This window comes from Zalophus californianus, chromosome 15, assembly GCF_009762305.2.
Source record: "Zalophus californianus isolate mZalCal1 chromosome 15, mZalCal1.pri.v2, whole genome shotgun sequence".
Classification (NCBI taxonomy): domain Eukaryota; kingdom Metazoa; phylum Chordata; class Mammalia; order Carnivora; family Otariidae; genus Zalophus; species Zalophus californianus.
Genome location: NC_045609.1, coordinates 78,843,079 through 78,865,027, shown reverse-complemented (window position 1 = coordinate 78,865,027; position 21,949 = coordinate 78,843,079). Strand labels below are relative to the sequence as shown.

General features: G+C 39.1%; 1 protein-coding gene across 8 annotated transcripts in view; it reads left to right on the top strand.

Moving 5' to 3' along the window:
• ATE1 (arginyltransferase 1) overlaps window positions 1-21,949 on the top strand; it is a 180,571-nt gene that overhangs the window by 48,230 nt on the left and 110,392 nt on the right. For all 8 annotated transcript variants that reach the window (XM_027596192.2, XM_027596197.2, XM_027596199.2 and 5 more), the window contains one exon: window positions 12,076-12,108. In XM_027596192.2, coding sequence (XP_027451993.1) covers window positions 12,076-12,108 — 33 coding nt within the window. The remainder of the gene's footprint in view (window positions 1-12,075; window positions 12,109-21,949) is intronic.

Sequence of the window (21,949 nt, the reverse complement as noted above, 5' to 3'; positions counted from 1 at the left end):
TTTTTCTGAAAGTTGAGGGATAGGACAATGACATGGAATGTTAGGCTGTCAAGGGGAGTGTTTGGCATGAAATGGATGTTGATTTTTTTTTTTTAAACATTTATTTATTTGAGAGAGAGAGAGAGAGGACTTGCACGCATGGGCGGAGGGGCAGAGGGAGAGAGTCTTCAAGCAGACTCCTTGCTGAGCTGGGAGCCCAAGGCAGGGCTCAATCCCATGACTCATGAGACCACCACCTGAGTTGAAACCAGGAGTTGGAGGCCTAACCACCTGAGCCACCCAGGTGCCCAGGATGTTGATTCTTGATTAACCTGACTCTGCATTCCTGCTTTATTTGCCCTTGACCTCGGTATTCTCTGAGAATTCCTAATGGTTTATGATCATCTGCATTCTAGCAACCAAAGTTTAGTCAATGATTATTTAGCCAAGCACCTTTACCTTTATTTAATCCTCATGACAAACCCGGCTGTACTATTTTTGTGTACTGATTTGTTTTCTATACTGTTATACTTATTACATAACTAGCAGTCAATTATCAAGCTACTCCAGAATTTCAGATATTGAAACTAAAGACAAAACTCCAAAAGAGAGCAATAAAGCAAAAAAATATCTTAGCTTGCCCACTTACTACCTGTGTCTGTGTGGCTTTGAGCAAGTCTCTGATTCCTCTGCTGTATTCATTTCAGGTTCCTCATTTGTAAACATGGGGGGGGGAATAGTACAGCCGGGTTTGTCATGCGGATTAAATAAAGGTAAAGGTGCTTGGCTAAATAATCATTGACTAAACTTTGGTTGCTAGAATGCAATGATCATAAGCCATTAAGAATCATCAGAGAATACTGAGGTCAAGGGCAAATAAGTGATACTTCTGGCCCATCCTGCCAGCATTTACAAATGAATTATATTTTTCTTTTTTGTTTTGTTTTTCCATTGTAATTAAAATATTTGAATTATAAGATCATGTGTTTGAAATTTTAGTATTAAATTTGAAGTAGTTCTTTCAAAGGAAAATATTATTCAAAACCAGTTGGTTCATCGATATGTAATTTGAGTCTTTAAAAATCTCATGATACCACATAAAACTTACAAAAGGGATTAGTTGGTGAAGATTTGTACATGTATTTCTTAATTGCTTTACTTACAGTGGGAGACAAAGGAACTATGAATGCTTCTGCCTTTTCTTTTTTACTCTTGTGATAGAGATTCTTCCTTATTCTTAGAGTACATCTCTCCTTTTGAAAAATTGGCTCATTCGTTTACCATAATCTATAGCATACTCTATGCTGTTGTACCTACTTATAAAAATATGGTGCCAGAATCAGAAGAAATCCACAACGCCCAGCAGAGTGTCTGGAATGGTGTAGATGCCCAGTGAACACGCACTGTATGAGTAGCTGAGTTGCCTGTTCTTGAGAAACAGCTGGAGAGAGAGCTGACTTGTTGCCAAATGGAAAACTACTCAGAAAGAAAATAGTGTTCTTGAAACTCGTGTCGTGAAGCAAAAAGGAGAATTCAAATGATATCAAAAGCTCTTGATAGTTGTCCTTCTATATAAGTAAAAGCTTTTTTGAATTTCCTGAGTGTTGAGAAATTTACCTACAATGAGTTAAGCGCATTTTAGTGAGTGCAAAGCTCAGGTGATAGGAATAATCTTGTCGTGAGCACCATTTGTCTTTAGCTCTTGTATGTTAGCTCTGCTTTTGCCATTAAATCTGTGGAGCCTCAGGTTTTATGACCTCCTGGTTGTGACTTGACAAGTGAACAATACTGCCTATTGATAACTAGTCTAATAAACAAGGAAAGTTCGTGTTTTTGCTATGGTGATTCATTTGCTATGCCAAATAATTTTAGGTAGCTGCTTGCATGATTAAAAAGTAGTTGATTTTATTCTAGTCAGTAGTTAGTTGGAAAGGTAAAAAAATGTATATTATATGCATGATTATTTATCCAGAGCATAATTCTGTCTTTAAGGGAAATAGGGGATATATTTGTGTAGGTCTATAAATATTGCTATATGTGTGTGTGTGTATATTTGTTTTTCTGTTTGTCATTCTAGAAATAGCTCAAAACTTTATATTTAGAGTTGCTCCATGTTCCTTTCTTAGCTGCGGAGGAGCGTGATTTTTCTGTTTAACCAGTCACGTAAACATTGAATTCTTAGCATGTTCCAGTCACTCTGGTAGGTCCTAGGGATACATACATGAGTAAGACATGGTCCTTTGCTCATTTTATTTAACAAATAAAATGGATTTTAAAATACTTTAATAAACATCCTTACATAGGTTTGCATTAATGTTAAAAATGTTAAAATATTAATAGTATTAAAAATTATTGGAAATAATTTTTATATTAATAATAACTGAGCCTGGGTGGCTTAGTCAGTTGAGCATCCAACTCTTGATTTTGACGCAGGTCATAGGATCAAGCCCCATGTTGGGCTTCTCACTTAGCAGGGTGTCTACTTCTCTCCCTTTCCCTTTGTCCCTCTTCCAACTCTCTCCTTCTCTCTCTTTCTCAAATAAATAAATAAATCTTTAAAAAAATTATTGGAAATATATGTACCTGGTATGATGTGGAGATATTTGATTTTGCTTGAAATCACTTGATTTGAAAAGTGCGCAAGCAGTACCTATAACCATTATTAATATTTTTTTTTTTAAAGATTTTATTTATTTATTTGACAGAGAGAGACATAGCAAGAGAGGGAGCACAGCAGGGGGAGTGGGAGAGGGAGAAGCAGGCTTCCCGCTGAGCAGGGAGCCCGATGCGGGGCTCGATCCCAGGACCCTGGGATCATGATCTGAGCCGAAGGCAGATGCTTAATGACTGAGCCACTCAGGCTTCTCAGTATGTTTGTTAATAAGATCAAATATTAGTCTTTAATAATAATTAGATTACTGATAATATATTTATTTCTTAGTATTTTGACCAGAGGACTTTTAAAATAAATTTTGTCTTGATTGTGGTTTCCTGCTAATTTTTATTTCTAGGCTTTGTATTTTCTGCTTATCCTTAATTCAGTTCATTCAGATTTTTGAAAGACACCCAGTTTTTCAAGGTCAATTTGAATTCTTTGGCCCAACTTAGTGTCATTTAATGATACCTGGTTTTGTCCTCAGTCTCTTGAGTGGCTCCTCAAAAATACTTCCTGGAAGTTTATCTGTGGGAATTTAAAGGTGTTTCTGGAGGACACTGGCTTCCTGAGAAGATCAGATGAGAAGGGCACAGGTGGTTTCTTCAGTGATAGCAGGTCTTGGTCACTGGTGACCTCTTCTCTCTGGTTATAGCATCTCACCTTGACCAGGTGTGACCCAATTCTGCAAAGTAGCCAGGGGCCATGAAGAAACATAGGGGAAAAGGAAATAATATGAATATTCATTTATTCGTTTATGATTAATTCAAGTCATGAATGAACACATGTAGGCATTTAAGCAGCTAATACTGAGTTCCTACTGTGTGCCAGGCATTATTTTAGACTCCAAGGATGCAATGCAGCAAAGTGAACAAGACAGAAAATTTCTTACCCTCAGATTATACACCGCTGAGGAAGATAAAAAGCATGCAGTATGGTGTCAGAGTAATGCGTGCTAACAGTTGATGAAGAAAAGGGGAGGGTTCCAGAGTGGTTGTGGTGACAGTTAGGGAAGGATGTCGGGAAGAGGCTCTGAGGGGAGGGGCTCTTGGCAGACACCTGGGTGAAGAGCACGTGCCTGTGTGTGTCGTCGGAGGGTACGTTTCAGGTCCACGGAGGAGACGTGACGAGCTCACATAAGGGCAGGGACGCTGGCAAGCCTGGGAAAGGGGACACGGGATATCTTCCTCATTTATGTTGCTTGTGAACATATTTTTAAAATCCTGCCTTTTTGCCATTTGTTGGCTGAATTTGTCATTATCATAAACATGATGCATTCTACTATAGACTTGTTAGTTGCTTTGTTTCTGTGTTACCTGAACATCTATCACCATATTTTACTGTTGTTTTATAATACTGAGATTTGGTATCCCTGGGTGTTACTGCCTTCGTGTGAGTTCTGATTAATGGTGGTGTTGAGTCCTGGTTTAATGGAGGGAAAGCGAGAACCTAAAAAAGCTTCTAGGTTCTAACCCTAGTTTTGCTGCTAACTATCAAATGTAAAATGTGTGGGCCTAGTTTATCCAAATGTAAGCTAGGGGAGCTGGACTAGATAATCATCAAGATTCCTTTTAACTATAAAATTCTGTGGCTTAAATAATTTTTAGGAAAAATCCACAGGAGGAGCTCGGTAGTTTTTTCTTTTCTTTTCTTTTTTGAAATTAATTTTCAAATTTATATACAGCAAAGCTCACAAATCTTAAGTTTGCAGCTTATTGAAATTTTACATTGATGTATATGTATATGCCACATATACATATGATGTATATGCCCCTTAATCGCCACTCAGATTAAGAAAGAACATTTTTAGCATGCCAAAAGGCTCCTCTTCTAGTCAGTATGCTCTCACCTAGAGGCAGCTACTCTTCTGACCGTAAGATTAGATTTGCATGTTCTTAAGCTTCATATAAAAATAATCATGCAGTATATACTCTTCTGTGTCCTCTCTTTACGCAGCGCTCTGTTGTGAGCTTCACGTACACCGTGTGCAGCAGTAGTTTTCTTTCAGTCCAGTGGAGCCTTCCATTGTATGGATAATGGACAGTCCAGTGGAGTCTTCCATTGTATGGATAATGGACAGTCCAGTGGAGCCTTCCATTGTATGGATAATGGACAGTCCTGTGTACTCTTCCATTGTATGGATAATGGACAGTCCAGTGGAGTCTTCCATTGTATGGATAATGGACAGTCCAGTGGAGTCTTCCATTGTATGGATAATGGACAGTCCACTCTCTGCTGATGGGCGTGCAGATGGTTTCCACTTTGGGGCTATTACGAATAAGGTTGCTATGAGCTTTCTTGTACCACCTTTTGATGGACATGACACTCATTTCTCTTGGGTATATACTTAGGAATTAAATCCCTCAATCATAGGTAAAGATATCTTAGCTTTTGTGAATACTGCCCTTTTTTTTTTTTTAAAGATTTTATTTATTTATTTGACAGAGAGAGAGAGGGCACACAAGTAGGCAGAGCGGCAGGCAGGCAGGCAGACGGAGAGGGAGAAGCAGGCTCCCCACTGAGCAGGAACCCCAATGTGGGGCTCGATCCCAGGACCCTGAGCGGCACCCTGAGATCATGATCTGAGCTGAAGGCAGATGCTTAACCGATTGAGCCACCCAGGCACCCCGAAAATGATTCTTCTATTAGAGAAGCAAATGATTTTGGACTCAACACATGATGTCACCAATACATGAGTCTTTTTTTAGTTGGTGTTCATTTTGGTGACTTTGCCAAGAACTTCCTTTTCTTTGCTCTTTGATATGAACTCTGTTTATGGTGATTTTGTTTGGTGCTGGTAATTTTGCAAAACAATGAAATTCTTTTAAATTCCATTCTCTTTGACTCTTAAAGCTGTAGAATTATATTATCTGGATTATAGATTCATCTTGCAATCTTAACCATTTAATTTTAGAAACAGAAGCACAGTAGTTGGAGGTAGTAAATAATAAATGAATTTTTAATAAGTTAAAATACATGCTATTTGTATTAATAGATACAGAGTCAGTATTTATAAGACCTACAACTATCATTATAGTGAATACATGCAATGAGTTAGTGGTAATGAATGACTTAGTTATTGCCCAAATTTTTATTGCTCTTAGAAATTAGAGAGTGGCAAGTAGTAAAAGAGTATGCATCGAAATAGCTCGCTAATTAGGACGTGCATTAGCCAACTGGACTCAACACAGAGCAAAAGCTATGAAGCTTGTGTATTACTGTTATGGGCTTTCGTGATTCTGGAGAGATACTAGAATCTTTCAAGAGGCATTTTATTATAGTTCTTTCCATGGTGTAGGCTTGAACATTAGCCATTCACCCATCAAAAGTGCTAAATCCTATACTGGGAGGGATAATTTTGGATAGGAACCATAACTCTTAAAAGGGGACCAGTAATTCACTGACAGTTCGTATTAGATTTTTCATACTATAAACAGCTATATGGAGTATTTTCAGTGAGCATTTTTATTAAATACAGATTGGGGAAACTGATTCAGAACTGGTAGTATTTCCCAGAATGAGTTTTGTAGACTATTCTATAGAATGTTAATGAATGTTACATGAAATTAAAAACCAAAAAACAAAACTTTCTGGTCATGTAACTTTGGAAAGCACTAGATTAAATAAAGTTGAAGAGTTTTTGTTTTTCTAACTTATTGAGATATAATTGACACAGAGTATTGTGTGAGGTCTACAACATGCTGATTTGATACACATATATTGCAGTGTGATTACCACCATAGTGTTAGCTAATACCTTGATCATATTACATAGTTACCATTTCTCTTTTGTCATGAAAACACTTAAGATCTACTCTTTTTTTTTAAGTAACTTTCAGTATGTGGTACAGTGTTGTTAGATGTGATCACAGTGCTGTGCTTTCAATCCCCAGAACTTACTTATCTTGTAGAATTTTTTTGTTTTTAATGGAAGGAATTCTCGAAGCCTTTAATTTATCAGTATACCTTATAATTCTCTAGGAAGAGGAAGGGGAGGTGAGGCGGCAATAATAGGCAGCATTTCTTGAACTTACTTGGCCATGGAATCATGTTTTAGAGACTGCCTCCGGAACTTGGTGTGCCACAGGAGACCAGTTGGTGAGACTGGTTTGGCTGAAATCATTTTACAGATAGAAAACTAAGGCCCCAATAATTGAAGTTTCTTACTCAAGTAGATGAAGCTAGAGAGATTCCGGACCAATTCTTAGATCACTGTTCTTCTTTTCTATTGGCAAAAAAGGGCATTTAGTGGCTTGGGGGACATAGGTTTAAATACCTTAGAATGTAAATATGATTTTCCTTGTCATCTTTTAAGATTTATTGAAGCTTAATGACTAGCCCAAAGGTTCCAGTTCTAACCAAATAAGCCAGTGCCAGCAGTTAGTCCCTTCAGCCACCTTGCTGGCAGGTGGATTAGAGAGTAGCTCTAGAAAGGAAGCTAAGGATTGCCTATACTCCCCACTGAAATGAGAATAAACAGGATCTTTGCCCTCAGACCTTAGTTGTGACTCCCTGCTAAGAACGGATTTAATTTCCATTCTCTGGATGACTTTTTAAATGGGTGTTAGCTGTGTAGGCTGCTTTTGAAGGTTTTGTTTTTTCTTCAGTGAAATGAAATAATAAAACTTTTTTCTTTTGTGGAATCAATTAATTTTTAAGAGTTGGAGATTCACGAGAAACACATTTTTTTTAAAGGTTTTATTAATTTATTTGACAGAGACACACAGCGAGAGAGGGAACACAAGCAGGGGGAGTGGGAGAGGGAGAAGCAGGCTTCCTGCGAGCAGGGAGCCCAATGCGGGGCTGGATCCCAGGACCCTGGGATCATGACCTGAGCTGAAGGCAGACGCTTAACGACTGAGCCACCCAGGCGCCCGCACAAGAAATACATTCTTAACATAAAACTTAGTTCTTGCACTGCCTTAAAACAGTCAATTTCCAGTAGTCCAAATATGTACCAGCAGTTGTGGGAGAATGGAGAGGGAGCCTAATTTAACTTCAGACTCTTAACTGAATCAAAACTTCCAAATTCCTGATAGAAAAACTTAAGTGTCTTACACTGAGGTATGATTTAGGTTTTAAATAAAGATTTTGTTAGGTTATAACCTAAAATCATTAGACTTGTCCCCTGACAATTTGTAAGTACCGTGTGCTAGGGTGAAAGGTCAAGGAAACAGAGCAGCAGAAGTATTTTGTTAATGCAAGGACATTTCGGGTAATCTATACAAACAATTGTAAGAAAGACTTGAATTCCACTTTGACAAGTAGGCATAACTCACTGATGTTCTTCGGTTTAGAAAAAAAAATGTGCCTTATAAAAAATTGTGTTTCTTTTTTTTGTTAAAATATAGGAATTTAACATGGTTCCTTATTAAACAGAAAAGGCATTTCAGGTATATAGTAGCTTATATTACTTATGTGTTGAATGTTTTATATTACAAAGATAAATAGTTGATTATAGTTTTAACGGGATATTTTGGCAAAACCAGTAGTGTGCATTCTTCTCTCCTCCTTCTTGCCTCCCTCACCCTCTCCACCGCCCCCCCCCCAGCATAACAGGCATGGTTAATAACAAGTCTTGGAAAAAGAAAGAACTTTCTGATCATAACTGACAAGAAGTTTAACTACAATTTTGTGTGCTTGGAAAACTGTTGAGAAAATTTTAGTAAGCACTAAGTGCTTCTCTGGAAGGAATGGGGTATTAATGACATAGGCTACCAATGGAGCTAGTAGTGATAAGAATACTTTAAGAGAAGCAAGGTCAGTAAGTAGTGTGGAACATGAGAACTGATCTGGGTCTATCCTTTTTTCCTTTTTAGAGGCCTGAAAGGTTTCTTAAATGGTACTGATGCCCTTTATGCCTGGATGCTGAATAAGGAACATACTTCTTATTATTTAAAAAAATTCAGGGGCGGGTGCCTGGGTGGTTCAGTCCTTAAGCGTCTGCCTTGGACTCAGGTCATGATCCCAGGGTCCTGGGACCGAGCCCCGCATCGGGCTCCCTGCTCAGTGGGAAGCCTGCTTCTCCCTCTCCCACTCCCCCTGCTTGTGTTCCCTCTCTCGCTGTCTCTCTCTGTCTGTCAAAAAATAAATAAAATTAAAAAAAATTCAGGGGTGCCTGGGTGGCTCAATTGTTAAGCGTCTGCCTTCTGCTCAGGTCATGAGAACCGCACATTGGCCTCCTTGCTCCGTGGGGAGCCTGCTTCTCCTTTTCTCTCTGCTGCTCCCCCTGCTTGTTGCTCTCTCACTTTCTGTCAAATAAATAAAATCTTAAAAAAAAAATTCAGGAGTGGACGAGATCATTGACAAAATTTTTATGAATTTTAGCAAGTGAGTCCAAGTAATAATGTTATTAATGTTGGTATTGAGAAACTTACCTGTTTGCGTTTGAAAAGCCAAATGTCAGGCAGGTTGTTCCTATTTTCAACTATATTAAATCAACATTTCTCAGAAGTAGTCTTTAAAATAGATACATAGAAAGAGGGCGCCTGGGTGGCTCAGTCATTAAGCGTCTGCCTTTGGCTCAGGTCATGATCCCAGGGTCTTGGAATCGAGCCCCGCATCAGGCTCCCTGCTCAGCAGGAAGCCTGCTTCTCCCTCTCCCTCTGCCCCTGCTTGTGTTCCCTCTCTTGCTGTATCTCTCTGTCAAATAAATAAATAAATCTTTAAAAATAAAAAAAAATAAAATAGATACATAGAAAGATAAAAACTATGGCTATATTTACTTCCAATTGTTTATGGAATGACGAAGTATATTCCTATCTGTAAAATCAGTAAGATATTTTGTAAACATATTAAATTCTTTATTTTCTCAACATTTTGCCTAAATATCTAAAATAGGATCTTTCCCTTAAGCTTATTAACTATGCCCATAACGTAATATTTTTTAAATAGCTGCATTAATATAACTGTTAGAAAAGTGGTATTAATGTGGACTACGGAATGTGGCCATAGTTTTTTTAGTTGCTGTAACAGCAGCATTGAGCCATTTTTATACTGATCAGACATTCTGATGGTATTTGTTAGAAGGCATCTATTTCTACTGTCAGTTATAGTGTATGTACAAATATATTGTAATAATTAATTTGCTTTTTTATAGCTCTTTTTCAAAGTATTGCCATTTGTACTGAATATAATATGTGTCGTTTCACAATGAAAATTTACTAAGTAACTGAAGGGAACTAGCAGTGGGTTTTCTGGTGCACTAATCAAGAAGTAGCATTTTTGGACCTTTTCATGTCCTTTGAATAGGAGAGTGAATGTGGGCCTTGTGATTTGTTACTCTGTTTTTACTGCTTCGGGAATTGAGAACTTTTACTTATGTACTTCGTGTTTCGGCAGCTTCAAGCAGGGTAGGAATTTTTAGGTCTATTTTGAAAAAGCTGTGACGGGAATGTTACATACACACGTGACAAAGGTGTGTGTCAGTTACTGGACCTGCAAGGAGACCTTCATAGTCTTGGGGAGTAATCATATGCTTCTCTTTATTATTTAAAGTGACCCGCATCCTAACTGATACAGTTACTACTGAACCAGAACTACTTTTCCGTTCTGAAGTATAATGCGTACCGTATAGTTGACATGCACACAGTAGAGAAAAGCCCAGAAACCGTGCAAGAGCAACTTTTTCATTTTGAAATAAAAATTCGCCATACCTCGGGCGCCTGGGTGGCTCAGTTGGTTAAGCGACTGCCTTCGGCTCAGGTCATGATCCTGGAGTCCCGGGATCGAGTCCCGCATCGGGCTCCCTGCTCAGCGGGGAGTCTGCTTCTCCCTCTGACCCTCTTCCCTCTCGTGCTCTCTGTCTCTCATTCTCTCTCTCTCAAATAAATAAATAAAATCTTAAAAAAAAAATCGTGATACCTCATTTTTCTCCACTGTTAAAACTTTCAGTTCTTACTTTTTACTCCTGGGAGGAAGAGTAGGGATTGTCTTGTGTTGGGCTACTATGAAAATAATCTAAGATCACAAGATTGCACTTTAAATTTTGACAGAATTAATTTGTTACATATCAGCATTATGAAAACTTAAAATTTTGGTATATCTTGCACTTTCAGAAAGTTCTCTTAACAGTTAATATAATCAAATTGCATATTGGTATTTAAATTAAGACAAAAGTTACTAAAATAACTAGGGCCTAAATGATACTAGTTAATTACATGGCTTTGGTGTGCACTAGTGACATTTTATGAATATATTTGCTTTAGTTTTGTGGGGAGAAAGTGTCTGATATACTTTTTAAACTTTATTATAGAGAACTGGAAATATTCACAAAATAAAGTCATTTTTATGAATCTGCATTATATTCATCTTCTGTTCTTGCCAGTTTAATATAATGGCCAGTCTTGTTTTAATCTACACACTATCCTACAGTAGTTCCCTCCTGACCCCCCAGTGATTTTGAAGGAAATCCCAGACATCATGTAATTTCATTGGGAAATATTTCAAGTGTATCTCTAAAAGAGAATCAAATTATTTGTATTCCCTGTGAGTACTAACTAGCTTTGTTGTGGAGAGGAAGTTCAAGAGTGCTTGGAAACAGGCCTATTTTATTGTTATTTTGCATTCAGAAAGATCAATAGTTTATACTACTTGGGTATTTTACTATTACAGTAACTCTCAAAGGATTTGAAATGTTGATTTTATAAATAACATCTAAAAATATGAATTATCATCATGAATATATATGGAGTTATGTGACAGTCCTCGTTTCAGAGCTAACCTGCAGTTTGCTTTGTTATTTGCTCCTGGCTCTTCCCTACTCTGCCAAAATTTGTGTTTTTTTATTTAAATGCTGAGAAATGGCATATATAACACTTAGTTTCAGATGAAACTGACACAGCCTCGGCATGTGTCAGAGAAAGAGATGATAGAATAAGGATGCATGTGAGCTGAGAAAGAGAAAGGCTGAGTGAGGGGTGAACGCTGGGGCCAGGCACTGGTGTGGAGGTGACTCCCCTTCCCTCACTCTTGCTCGCCCAGCCTCCTCGCCTGCTCTTGACTTTTTGTTTCTTTTCTTGGTTCCCCTTTGGTTTCTATCTTTTCCTTCTCTTGGCCTTTACTTAATTTTGCCTGTGGCATTCATTGTCAGGAAGATTGCTAACTCCTCCCTTGGAGGCTGTTTTATTATGTAGGGGTTGTAAGGGGAAACCTTAAAAAATGAAAGCTTTTAAGACTAATTTGTTGTGCTTTAATTCATTTTTATATAGATTTTATGCAGATTTTATTTCAACTAATTCAAATACTAACTGTGGGCTAGATTGAACTTTTCTATACTCTGGATGAACCACACAGTGTATCAAAAAGATTAATTTTATTGACTTTAAAGTTTACTTTATATGCTGTTAGTGAAAAGATATGTAATAATAATTTTTCCTTTTTTGTTGTCTTTTGCTTCCCATTTATTGATGAAACTGATCCTGATATTCAAATGTGACTCTTCAGTTCACAAGGTTCCTTTGCAGCTCACCTCTGGAGGTAAGAGTTTACTCCCTGACCTTAATACTAGGATCACTAATTGGACGCCACTGTTGGTATGTTTTGTTAGGCATTTATTTGGTAAATTAGAGGTGATCATTTTGTTTTAACACATACTCTTCAATAATGGTAAGGAGATGAATACAGACTTTGTTTAGAATAAGAATTCCTGTTAAGTTATAAAACTGCTCACCTTCATAACAGGTCATTGCTTCTTTTTAAGAACATTTTCTTTTTTTTGAGTAAACTGAAATCAGTCTTGCATTGTAAAGAGCCTTATTGTATCTGCTTCCTTCCTAACTGTTGACACTAGCCTTATTCTGTCTTAACTGCCCTGGCTGTTAACCGGTAACCAAGAGCTGCAGGAGTCAAGGGGGTGGGGGGGATGTTGTCAGGCAAGTTTCCGTTGGTTTGGGAGCACTTTTTCAAACCCCAGATTTGATGAGGGAAGAGCAAAGGACTTACCTGTTACTGAGCTTTTCTTAAACACACGCATGCTCCCTTCCTCTGTCTCGCTCTCCGCCCCCTCCTCCCTCCCTCCCTTTCTCCCCGCTCCTCTCCCCTGCCTTCCCCTCCCCTTCTCTCAGTGCATCATTCACTTCTACCTTGAGTCCTTATAATAGTTCTGCAGGGTAGAGCTGAGACTCCCGGTGACAACATTGTGAGATAAAGATATTTAGGAAAGCAGCTGACCTTTGAGTTGACACAAATGGGTGAGGCTTTGAGGAAGGAGGAGGGGAGAGGAGGCCGCGGAGTAGAGATGCTTGCACTCAGAACCAAAGCTGGTTTTCAGAGCATGCCTTCCCTTAGTTGTCACACTGGGCAAATCGCAACTTCCCTGAGTCTGGGTTTTCTTATCTTTAAAATGCAAATGATAATTCTTACCTTTCCGATGAAGCAGTGGACATGGCAGCGTTTTTAGAGTGCTACTCAGGGGCACCTGGGTGGATCAGGCTCAGGTCTTAATCCCAGGGTCATGAGTTCAAGTGAGTTCAATAAATAAAGCGCTACTCAAACCTTAGTGATATTTTGTATTTTCCTCTTGGGCTGTATGTACTGCAGCCCCACACAATAAGACACTGTTCTCTGCCTTTCCCCTGTCCTTCCTTTTGCTTCTGTTTATTGCACTTTATGTTCCCTTCCCCCATTCCCAGCTTGTTCAAATCCTATCCCTCTCCAGGTTGAGCCTCCAGGTTTTGTCCACTGCCTGGCCCTCCTGCACCTCTCCATACAGAGCCAGTGTTCCCTGTTCTGCTTCAGTAACACTGTGTTCATGAAATTACTGAAACGTTGTGGGTGTATGGTGTAGCCCAGCCTAGCACATTAAATACTCGTAGAGACCAGTTTGATGATTGCCAGGGGAAACTGACGAGGCCAGAGAGTACCATCCAAGTTTGGTCACATTTTCTAAATATCCAGGATCAAGGGGGAAACGAAGCTGTTTGGACAGACTCTGGGCTTTGAAATGTCAGAGGCTTGGTTGGCCTATGAGCAAGTCATTTCATCTTTTGGTTAATCTAAAGATGGAAATGGTAATACTTTATAGTTATTAAAATGAAATGAAATAGTGTGTGGCAAACACTGAACACAATGCCTGTCACATAGAATTTTAAGTAAAGTTTAGGGCGAAAACAATAAAAGCAAACCGTAAGAAATTTGAAGACAGTATAAATTATACAACTTACTCTTCATTTGAAGCATTTTTTAAGCATAGCAGAATGGGAAGTATCACAAAGGAAAGGATGGAAAAATAAAAATAAGATTTGCTTCTGTTAAAAATCCATAATTTTGTTCATGAAAACATACATAGTTAAAAGGCAGTTTGGGGAAAGTGTGATAACAAGGTTATTATACTTAATGATCTCCTGGAATCAATTTTAAAATGTACTATTTTCTTTCCCATAATTTTTCGTTGGATTTTATGAGATAGTGTGGTGAAATACAAATGATAATAAATGTTTTAAGAGTTTAACCTTGTAAGTAATCAAAGAAGTGTAGTTTAAAAGAACAATGATAAATGCTTGCTTACCTGTTTAGAATTTTTTTTTTTAAAGATTTTATTTATTCATGAGAGACAGAGAGAGAGAGAGAGAGAGAGAGAGGCAGAGGGAGAAGCAGGCTCCCAAGGAGCAGGGAGCCTGATGCGGGACCCATTCCCAGGACTCTAGGATCCTGACCTGAGCTGAAGGCAGACGCTTAACCATCTGAGCCACCCAGGTGCCCAGAATTTTTTTTTTTTTTAATGAATGCTTAGGATGGTATGATGGGATGGGATGTTTTTAAACTTTCTCCTATACACAAATCAGTTTGGTTATCTACATTAAACACCCTATATAAATTCATACCTGTGGGTTGTGTGCCTGACTAATTTTAGTCTAAGAATCACTGCCAGGGAAATAATCAGAAGTGAGGACAAAACTTGCATAAATGTTTATTACAGCTTTATTTATTTATTTATTTTTAAGATTTTTTTTTTTTTTTAACTTATTCATTTGAGAGAGAGACAGAGAGAGCACAAGCGGGGGAGAGGCAGAGGGAGAAGGAGAAGCAGGCTCCCTGCTGAGCTGGGAGCCTGACATGGGGCTTGATCCCAGGACCTGGAGATCATGACCTGAGCCGAAGGCAGACACTTAACCATCTGAGCCACCCAGGTGCCCTAACAGCATTATTTATAATGGCAAAAAATTTATAAACAGTCTAAATGTCCAGCAGTAGGAGGAGGTCAAGTAAATAATGGTATAGACAGCCATATTATGGATAGAACACTCTACAGCCATTAAAATTGGGATTTATGCATATACATGTTCATGAGTATGTGTTAATGAACAAAACAGTGAACGAAGTAGGATGCAAGATTATACATGCAGATCTCAGTTTAAAAATAATTTAAGCATACAGAAATTAATTAAGAAGATACACAAGATGTTAAATTGTTTCACCCTTTGCTCTTCCATGAAGGAGCCACAATGGGGGGAAGAGATACCTTGGTAGGTTTTTAGTGGTGACTTTTGTAGTCAGTGTTTGGAAAGTACATCAGGCAAGTCTCTGATGGACGTGCAAACAGGGTCTAGTCTTGGGGGAAAAAGGTGGGTAGGGAGAAATTGCAGGAGTTTAGGTGAAGAGAATGCTGATAAGGTTTAAAGCTGAACTCTGATTTCAGCAAGAGCTTCGTGGAGTAACCAGGAAGAATGGTTTTGAGCAGAAGACGTTTAGGCTGGATTGGCTTACCTGGAAATGGAGTGAATAAGGAGGCTGGCTCTTGATGTCCACTGCACTACTGGGGCAGTGTTAACAATGGCAAAAATCCTTCTAAATAGACCTCACTAATGGATTTTTCTCAAATGTAAGCCCAATGAGAGAGGACCCTGTTTTTCTTGCTTCCTTGTGTTTCTGATTTTAGTATAGTAAATAGTACAGTGGAGGCACTGGATAAATATTTGCTGAATGGTTGGATGAATGAATAAGCCAGGTGGGGCTGAGGCTGCAAGTAACAGGATTTTACCCATAATTTGGCAGTGGTCAGCTAAAAACACACAAGGCTTAATATTTATGTTTCAATATGGTTAACGGTCTTCCTAGCAAGATTATAGCTACTTAAGATCAGGATCTTTGTCTTTTTTATCTTTGGATGCTCTCTGGTGTAGATAGGGCTTGGAGTTTACCATCTGTACAGCTAGAGTTGTACCAAACAGTTTTTTAATTACATCTGGCTAAATATTGAGAATCTGTGTGCAGAAGCTTTAATCTTTGGTGAACAGTAGAGGGAAAGTATGATCAAATTTTAGTGATAGTTTCTGTCATTTTCTGTCTGATCTGCTTTTTCCACTTAATGATCCGGAGTGGTGTTTTACCTTGTTTAAATCTCTTTTCTTACTGAGCTTATGGACATGGGGAAAGGAAAAAAAAAAATCAAAATTAGAGATGACCAATGTGCTTTTGTTTGCTTGAAGTATTTGGGGAATACCTTGAGGGCTTTCTGTTGAAATTTTTCTAGTCTGGAATTTTGCAGGGGCTGCCTAATGGCGTAGTTAGTGGCTGCTATCCCCCAAATTTCCAACAGCGCTGAGCTCAGGATTCTGTTCCTTTGCCACCTCCTTTGCCTGTGAGCCAAAGCAAAGCCAAAGTAAGAGAGTGTTAGGAGTCCCAAATGTTTAATTTTGCCATTAAGCTTATGTTTTAGCTGGAGAAGGAAAATTACACATACGATAAATACCCAAACACCTTCCCTAATTTTGATTAAAAAAAATAATAATTCGGGGCGCCTGGGTGGCGCAGGCGTTAAGCGTCTGCCTTTGGCTCAGGTCATGGTCCCAGGGTCCTGGGGATCGAGCCCCGCATCGGGCTCCTTGCTTGGCGGGAGGCCTGCTTCTCCCTCTCCCACTCCCCCTGCTTCTGTTCCCTCTTTGGCTGTGTCTCTCTGTCAAATAAATAAAGTCTTTAAAAAAAAGAAAAGAAAAATAATTCTGGTAGAGACCGTAAAATACATGAGACTTGCAGTTGAAAATGAAGAATACTCTAAACTTCACTTTGTTCACAAAACTAGTATGAATGAACCATGTCCCTTTGTTGTAAGTCCTAAACAGTTAACTGCCACATGAATCTAACGAAATTGTCAGGTTATAGTAATTACATCAGTAATTTGATCTGCTGTCATTTGAATGGAGCCATGTGTGGAGAGTCAGTTACTTCCCTCTGTGGGGCTGACCCTTTTACATTCCTGTAAGCTGAAGACTAATAGAGCTCATTAAGCTTTATGGGAAAAGAGCTTTTATCACCTCGTCAAGTCAGGCAACATATTTCCATTATATTCCTAATTTCATGTGGCTCTGTGGCTGCTGATGTGCACTCCCCTGCTAGGTTTACATCGGACCTCTCCCTTACAGACATTTTTATTGACATTTCTAAGTCTGAATTACATTTTGTGTGGCACCACCTACAGATGTCTTCAATTAAATGTAGGTAAATAAAGGGGATTATATATCAGAGGCTAAAAGATTCTTGAAATTCTCTCCCGAATCACGCTTTGCCAGCCAGTCCAGTAGGGTGCAGTCTTGTCGGCATTTCGGAGGCGGAGAGCTACAGGAGAGGTGTTTGTAAGACATTTCACCACGTGTGAATGTAGGTGGCTTAGGTTTCTGTTCAGGTATGTCCTTCTGTTTCATTTCAGATCAATTCCAATCTTCCTTCATTCAACAGGTATCATAATAACATCGAGATGTTAGCACCTATAGTGGATGGGTACTATGCTAAGCTCTTTGCTTATGTAGTTTTAATTCTCACAGAATGTCTGTGAGGTAGATATTCCCAGTTTTGTTCTAAGGAAAATTGAGCCCGGAGAGGTACATTGGTTGAGCTCAACATCACAGCTGTTGGTATGTGGCAATAATAAGATAGGAAGGAGAAAATGAAATAATACTGCTATAAGATTCTTCTTTTAAAAGTTTTAATTTTAATTCTAATTAGTTAACACATAGTGTCATATTAGTTTCAGATATACAATATAGTGGTTCCACAGTTCCATACATTGCCCGGTGCTCATCACAACAGGTACCCTCCTTAGTCCCCATCACCTGTTTCACCCAACCCCCCATCCCCTCTGGTAATGCTATAAGATTCTTGCACTACATGAAGTGATAAGTTCGAGATGTATTTTGTAAACCCAAGGGCAAGATTGCTCAAGCTTGGCACTGTTGACATTTTGGATCGGTTAAATCTTTCTTGTGGGTGCTCTCCTGTGCATTGTGTGATGCTTAGCAACATCTCTGGCTTCTACCCAATAGATGCCAGTAGCACCCTCCCCCTAAGTTGAAACAAAATGTTTACAGATTTTGCCAAATGTCCCAAAGGGGTAAATTGGCTCCCTATTGAAAACTACTGTCCTAGAGCAGCCTTAAAAACAAAGAGATACAGTTGTTAAGTCAGTAGGGAAAATAACTGCCATGATAACAGTCTCATGAAAGGCAGAAAAAGAAGGAAAGGTGAACAAAGAACAAGTGAGACAGATAGAAAGCAAATAGCAAGATGTCCACTTAAATCCAGCCCTACTGATTACATTAAATATAAATGATCTGAACCAGGACTCTGCTATATCGACATGTTCTATATCTACACTGTCTCAAGCATGTATGTAGCTAGTGGTCCTACGTAGGTACTGAGCTTTTTAGCACCTGAATTTTAAATTTTTAAGATTTGAGTTAACTTATGCAGCCACATATGGCCAGTGGCTATCCAAACACTCCAATTAAAAGTCAGAGATTGGGGCGCCTGGGTAGCTAGGTCAGTTAAGTGTCTGCCTTCAGCTCAGGTCATGAACCCAGGGTCCTGGGATTGAGCCCCACGTTGGGCTCCCTGCTCAGCAGGGGAGTCTTGATTCTCCCTCTCCCTCTGCTCATGTGCTGTCTCTCTCTCTCTCTCTCGTTCTTTCAAATAAAAAACAAAATTAAAAAAGAGATTATCAGATTCGATTAAAAAAAAAAAGCAAACTCTCTTAACTGTGCAGACATGGATCATTTAAAAGTAAAAGGCCAGAGTAAGGCAAATCATGCAAATGCTAATCATAAGAAAGTTGGGGTGACTATATTCGTATCTGACAAAGTAGACTTAGGGCAAAGGCTTGTATCTGAAAGGAAGAGGGATGTTTCATAGAGATAAAGTGGTCAGTTCATCATATAAAGACATGGTAATCCAAAATGTGAGACAATAATAAGAGCCCAGGAATACATGAAGCAAAAACCAGTGGAACTGAGAGGGGAAAGAGTCCGACCCACACTTATAGTTGGAGACTTTGGGACAACTTTCTCCATAGTTGACAGAACAATTAGAAAACTAGAAGGACCATAGAGGATGTGAACAACACCATCGCATAGTTTTACTTCATTGACCTCTATTGAACACTACACCCAATAATGATACGTAGTTTTTCAAGTACACAGGGAACATTTACTAAGACAGATCAGAGGCTGTACCATTATGCATATCTCAGTAATTGAAAAGGATTGAAATCATCTCTGATCAAACTGGAATTGTTAGACTCAATAACAGAAAGAACTCATAACTCAATAATAATAAGACGGGCAGTGTAGTTAGAAAATAGGCAAAAGACTTGATTATATCTTTCACCAGAGAAAACATACAGATGGTTAATAAGGACACGAAAAGATGCTCACCATCCATTAGGGAAATGCAGGTTAAAACCTCAAAGAGATACCACCACAAACCCACTAGAATGGCTGTCATCAAAAGACAGTAACAGGTGTTGGCAAGGTGTGGAGAAACTGGCAACCTTCTGCATTGGGGTGGGGTTGTTAAAATGGTATAGCCATGGTTTTGCATTTCCTCAAAATATTCAAGATAGGAATATACCCAAGCAAAATGAAAATATACATCCAAAGACTTGGATGTGAATGTTCATAGTAGCATTATTCATAATGGCCAAAAGCTGGAAATAATTCAAATGTCTGTCAACTGGTAAGTGGATAAATGTCCATCCATACAGTGGAATACTGTTGAGCAGTAAACAGGCACCAGTTAGGATATAGGTTACAACATGGGTGAACCTTGCAAACATGATGTGAAAGAAGCCAGACACAGGGGGCTACATATTGTGTTTCAGTTTAAATGAATTACCCAAAAAAAGGAAATTGAGAGAGTCAGAAGGGAGATCAATAGAATTAGAGATAAGAGTGGAGGCTTAATACAAAGGGTCTCATGGGAGTTTTGGGGGTGATAGAGATGATCCCAAATTGGATTGTGGTGATGATTCCACAATTCTATAAATTTGCTAAAAATACGCAGAATTTTACACTTAAAACGGGTGAATTTTATCGTGTGTAAATAAAGCTGGGGGAAAAAGGCGTATATCATTTCTTCATCCTTTATTTATTTATTTATTTATTTTATAGATTTTATTTATTTGACAGAGAGAGACACAGCGAGAGAGGGAACAGAAGCAGGATGAGCGGGAGAGGGAGAAGCAGGCTTCCTGTGGAGCAGGGAGCCCGATGCGGGGCTCGATCCCAGGACCCTGGGATCATGACCTGAGCCGAAGGCAGATGCTTAATGACTGAGCCACCCAGGGGATCCCTTCATCCTTTAATTTTCTAAAATATTGTAGAAAAGATTGGATTCAGCTTGATATCTTGCTGCCTTACTTCATCCCTGTAGTGTAGTGTTTGCAGTTTTACTATTCCCCAAGATAGTATTACATATTGAAATAGATGTGCTTTAGGAAATATTTAAATATTAGCTATGTAGTTAATACTCTTAATTTTAAATGTTAGCCATTAGTATTTTTTGATAGCTTGTAAAACCATCTTTCTAAGCTCTTTTTGAAGTTGAGAGCTACTTTGCTTCTCACTTAGAGCTCTGTGATAGACTGGAATAATGTGGACATCTGGGTGTGTGTATGTGCACTGATTGCAAGCTGCAGGTAGCAGCAGAAAAAAAAAAGGACCATAAAAACCTAACCATCTCTTCAGTCTGCAAGCAAATGAAGGATCATTGCTTGGGGTGGCTCTGGTCAAGAGATGTCAAGATATCTCCAGTGGCCAGAAATTGGAAGAGGGAATGGCTGTTACCCAAACCGGGTCTTGTTAGAATTGAAGGGGGCTTGTAGAGGTAGTAGTGGAGGGGTGAAATGGAGAAGACTGAGCTGTTAAACTTGGGAGGGGAGTTAAAACAATCTTACCAAACAAGGAGAATGCTGAGGATCTGGTAGCCAGAGAGCTGGCCTGAACTGGAGAGCCGTGGAGAGAAGCGTAGGAAGAGGGTTCAGCCGGGTGACCTGCTGTCTGGTCTGGGGCCTGGGAGCACCAGCTGTGTGTGGAGAGCCAGGACTTGGGCAAACAGAGGTATCTGAACAGGGGCTAGATCTCAGAGAATGGCTGTCAGGCTGCTATTGGTATTGAATGATTAGAAAAGGAAAGCTAGGCTGTGGCTTGATCCACTGGGCAAAAGGGAGATGTTTTTTCTAGTTTCATGGGTTGGGGAAGAGTCATGTAGTTTTCGGGCTGAGTCCCCTATACTGTAGAATCAGGCAGAGTAGTGTTGGGCAGAGGCACCAGTTAGAATTCTGGAGCCAGATCCCCCAACTCATTGGGATTATCATTTGATTGGTCTCCCATTCGGTTAGGTCTGAAGGCTGTTGGGCAGTTGTGGCTGGGGTGGGACTGCTCCTGAGGCTGCTGACGAAGAATCGGTTGAACCGAAGCTATTCCTGTTTGCCCTTTATTTACTTCAGTAAGTAGGGCTTAAACATCTCTTATGTGATAGTCAGAATAGTATTCCCTGGGCTCACACAGGCACTCAGTAAGTGCTGGTTGAATACATGAACTTACCTCCAGTTTGCTTCTGGATATCACATGATAGCTGAGCCAATGTTATTTGAAACCTTATGTTTTATAGTGAAATTGTATAAACTGGAAGTCTTTTCCTGGAAACCAATCTCCTATGATAAAAATATCAGAATTTATTCTGAGAATAAGAGAAAGCTTACTAGAATAGAAAACCAGACCTTAAAGAGAAAAATGCCATAAATTTCCTTGTTGAAGATTTTTCTGGCATGGAGCTTAGATTAGTTTAGGCATCTTAAAATTGAAGTCCATTGCAGGTACCTCTTTGCCAGATCAGTCTTCCTTTAGCAATAGTGGTTTGCATTGAAAGGATCTTTCAGCTGTGTTCAAAATTAGGGTCATCTGCCTTGACTATTTTCATTACCCATTAAATGTGCATGAATGCTTCAGAAAACGTTTGAATGGTAAATCCTGTGGTGGATTAGTTTCCATGGGGATGTCAGTCTTGTTTGATGTTTGCAGTCATTCAGTTCTAAATAAAAATATCAGGT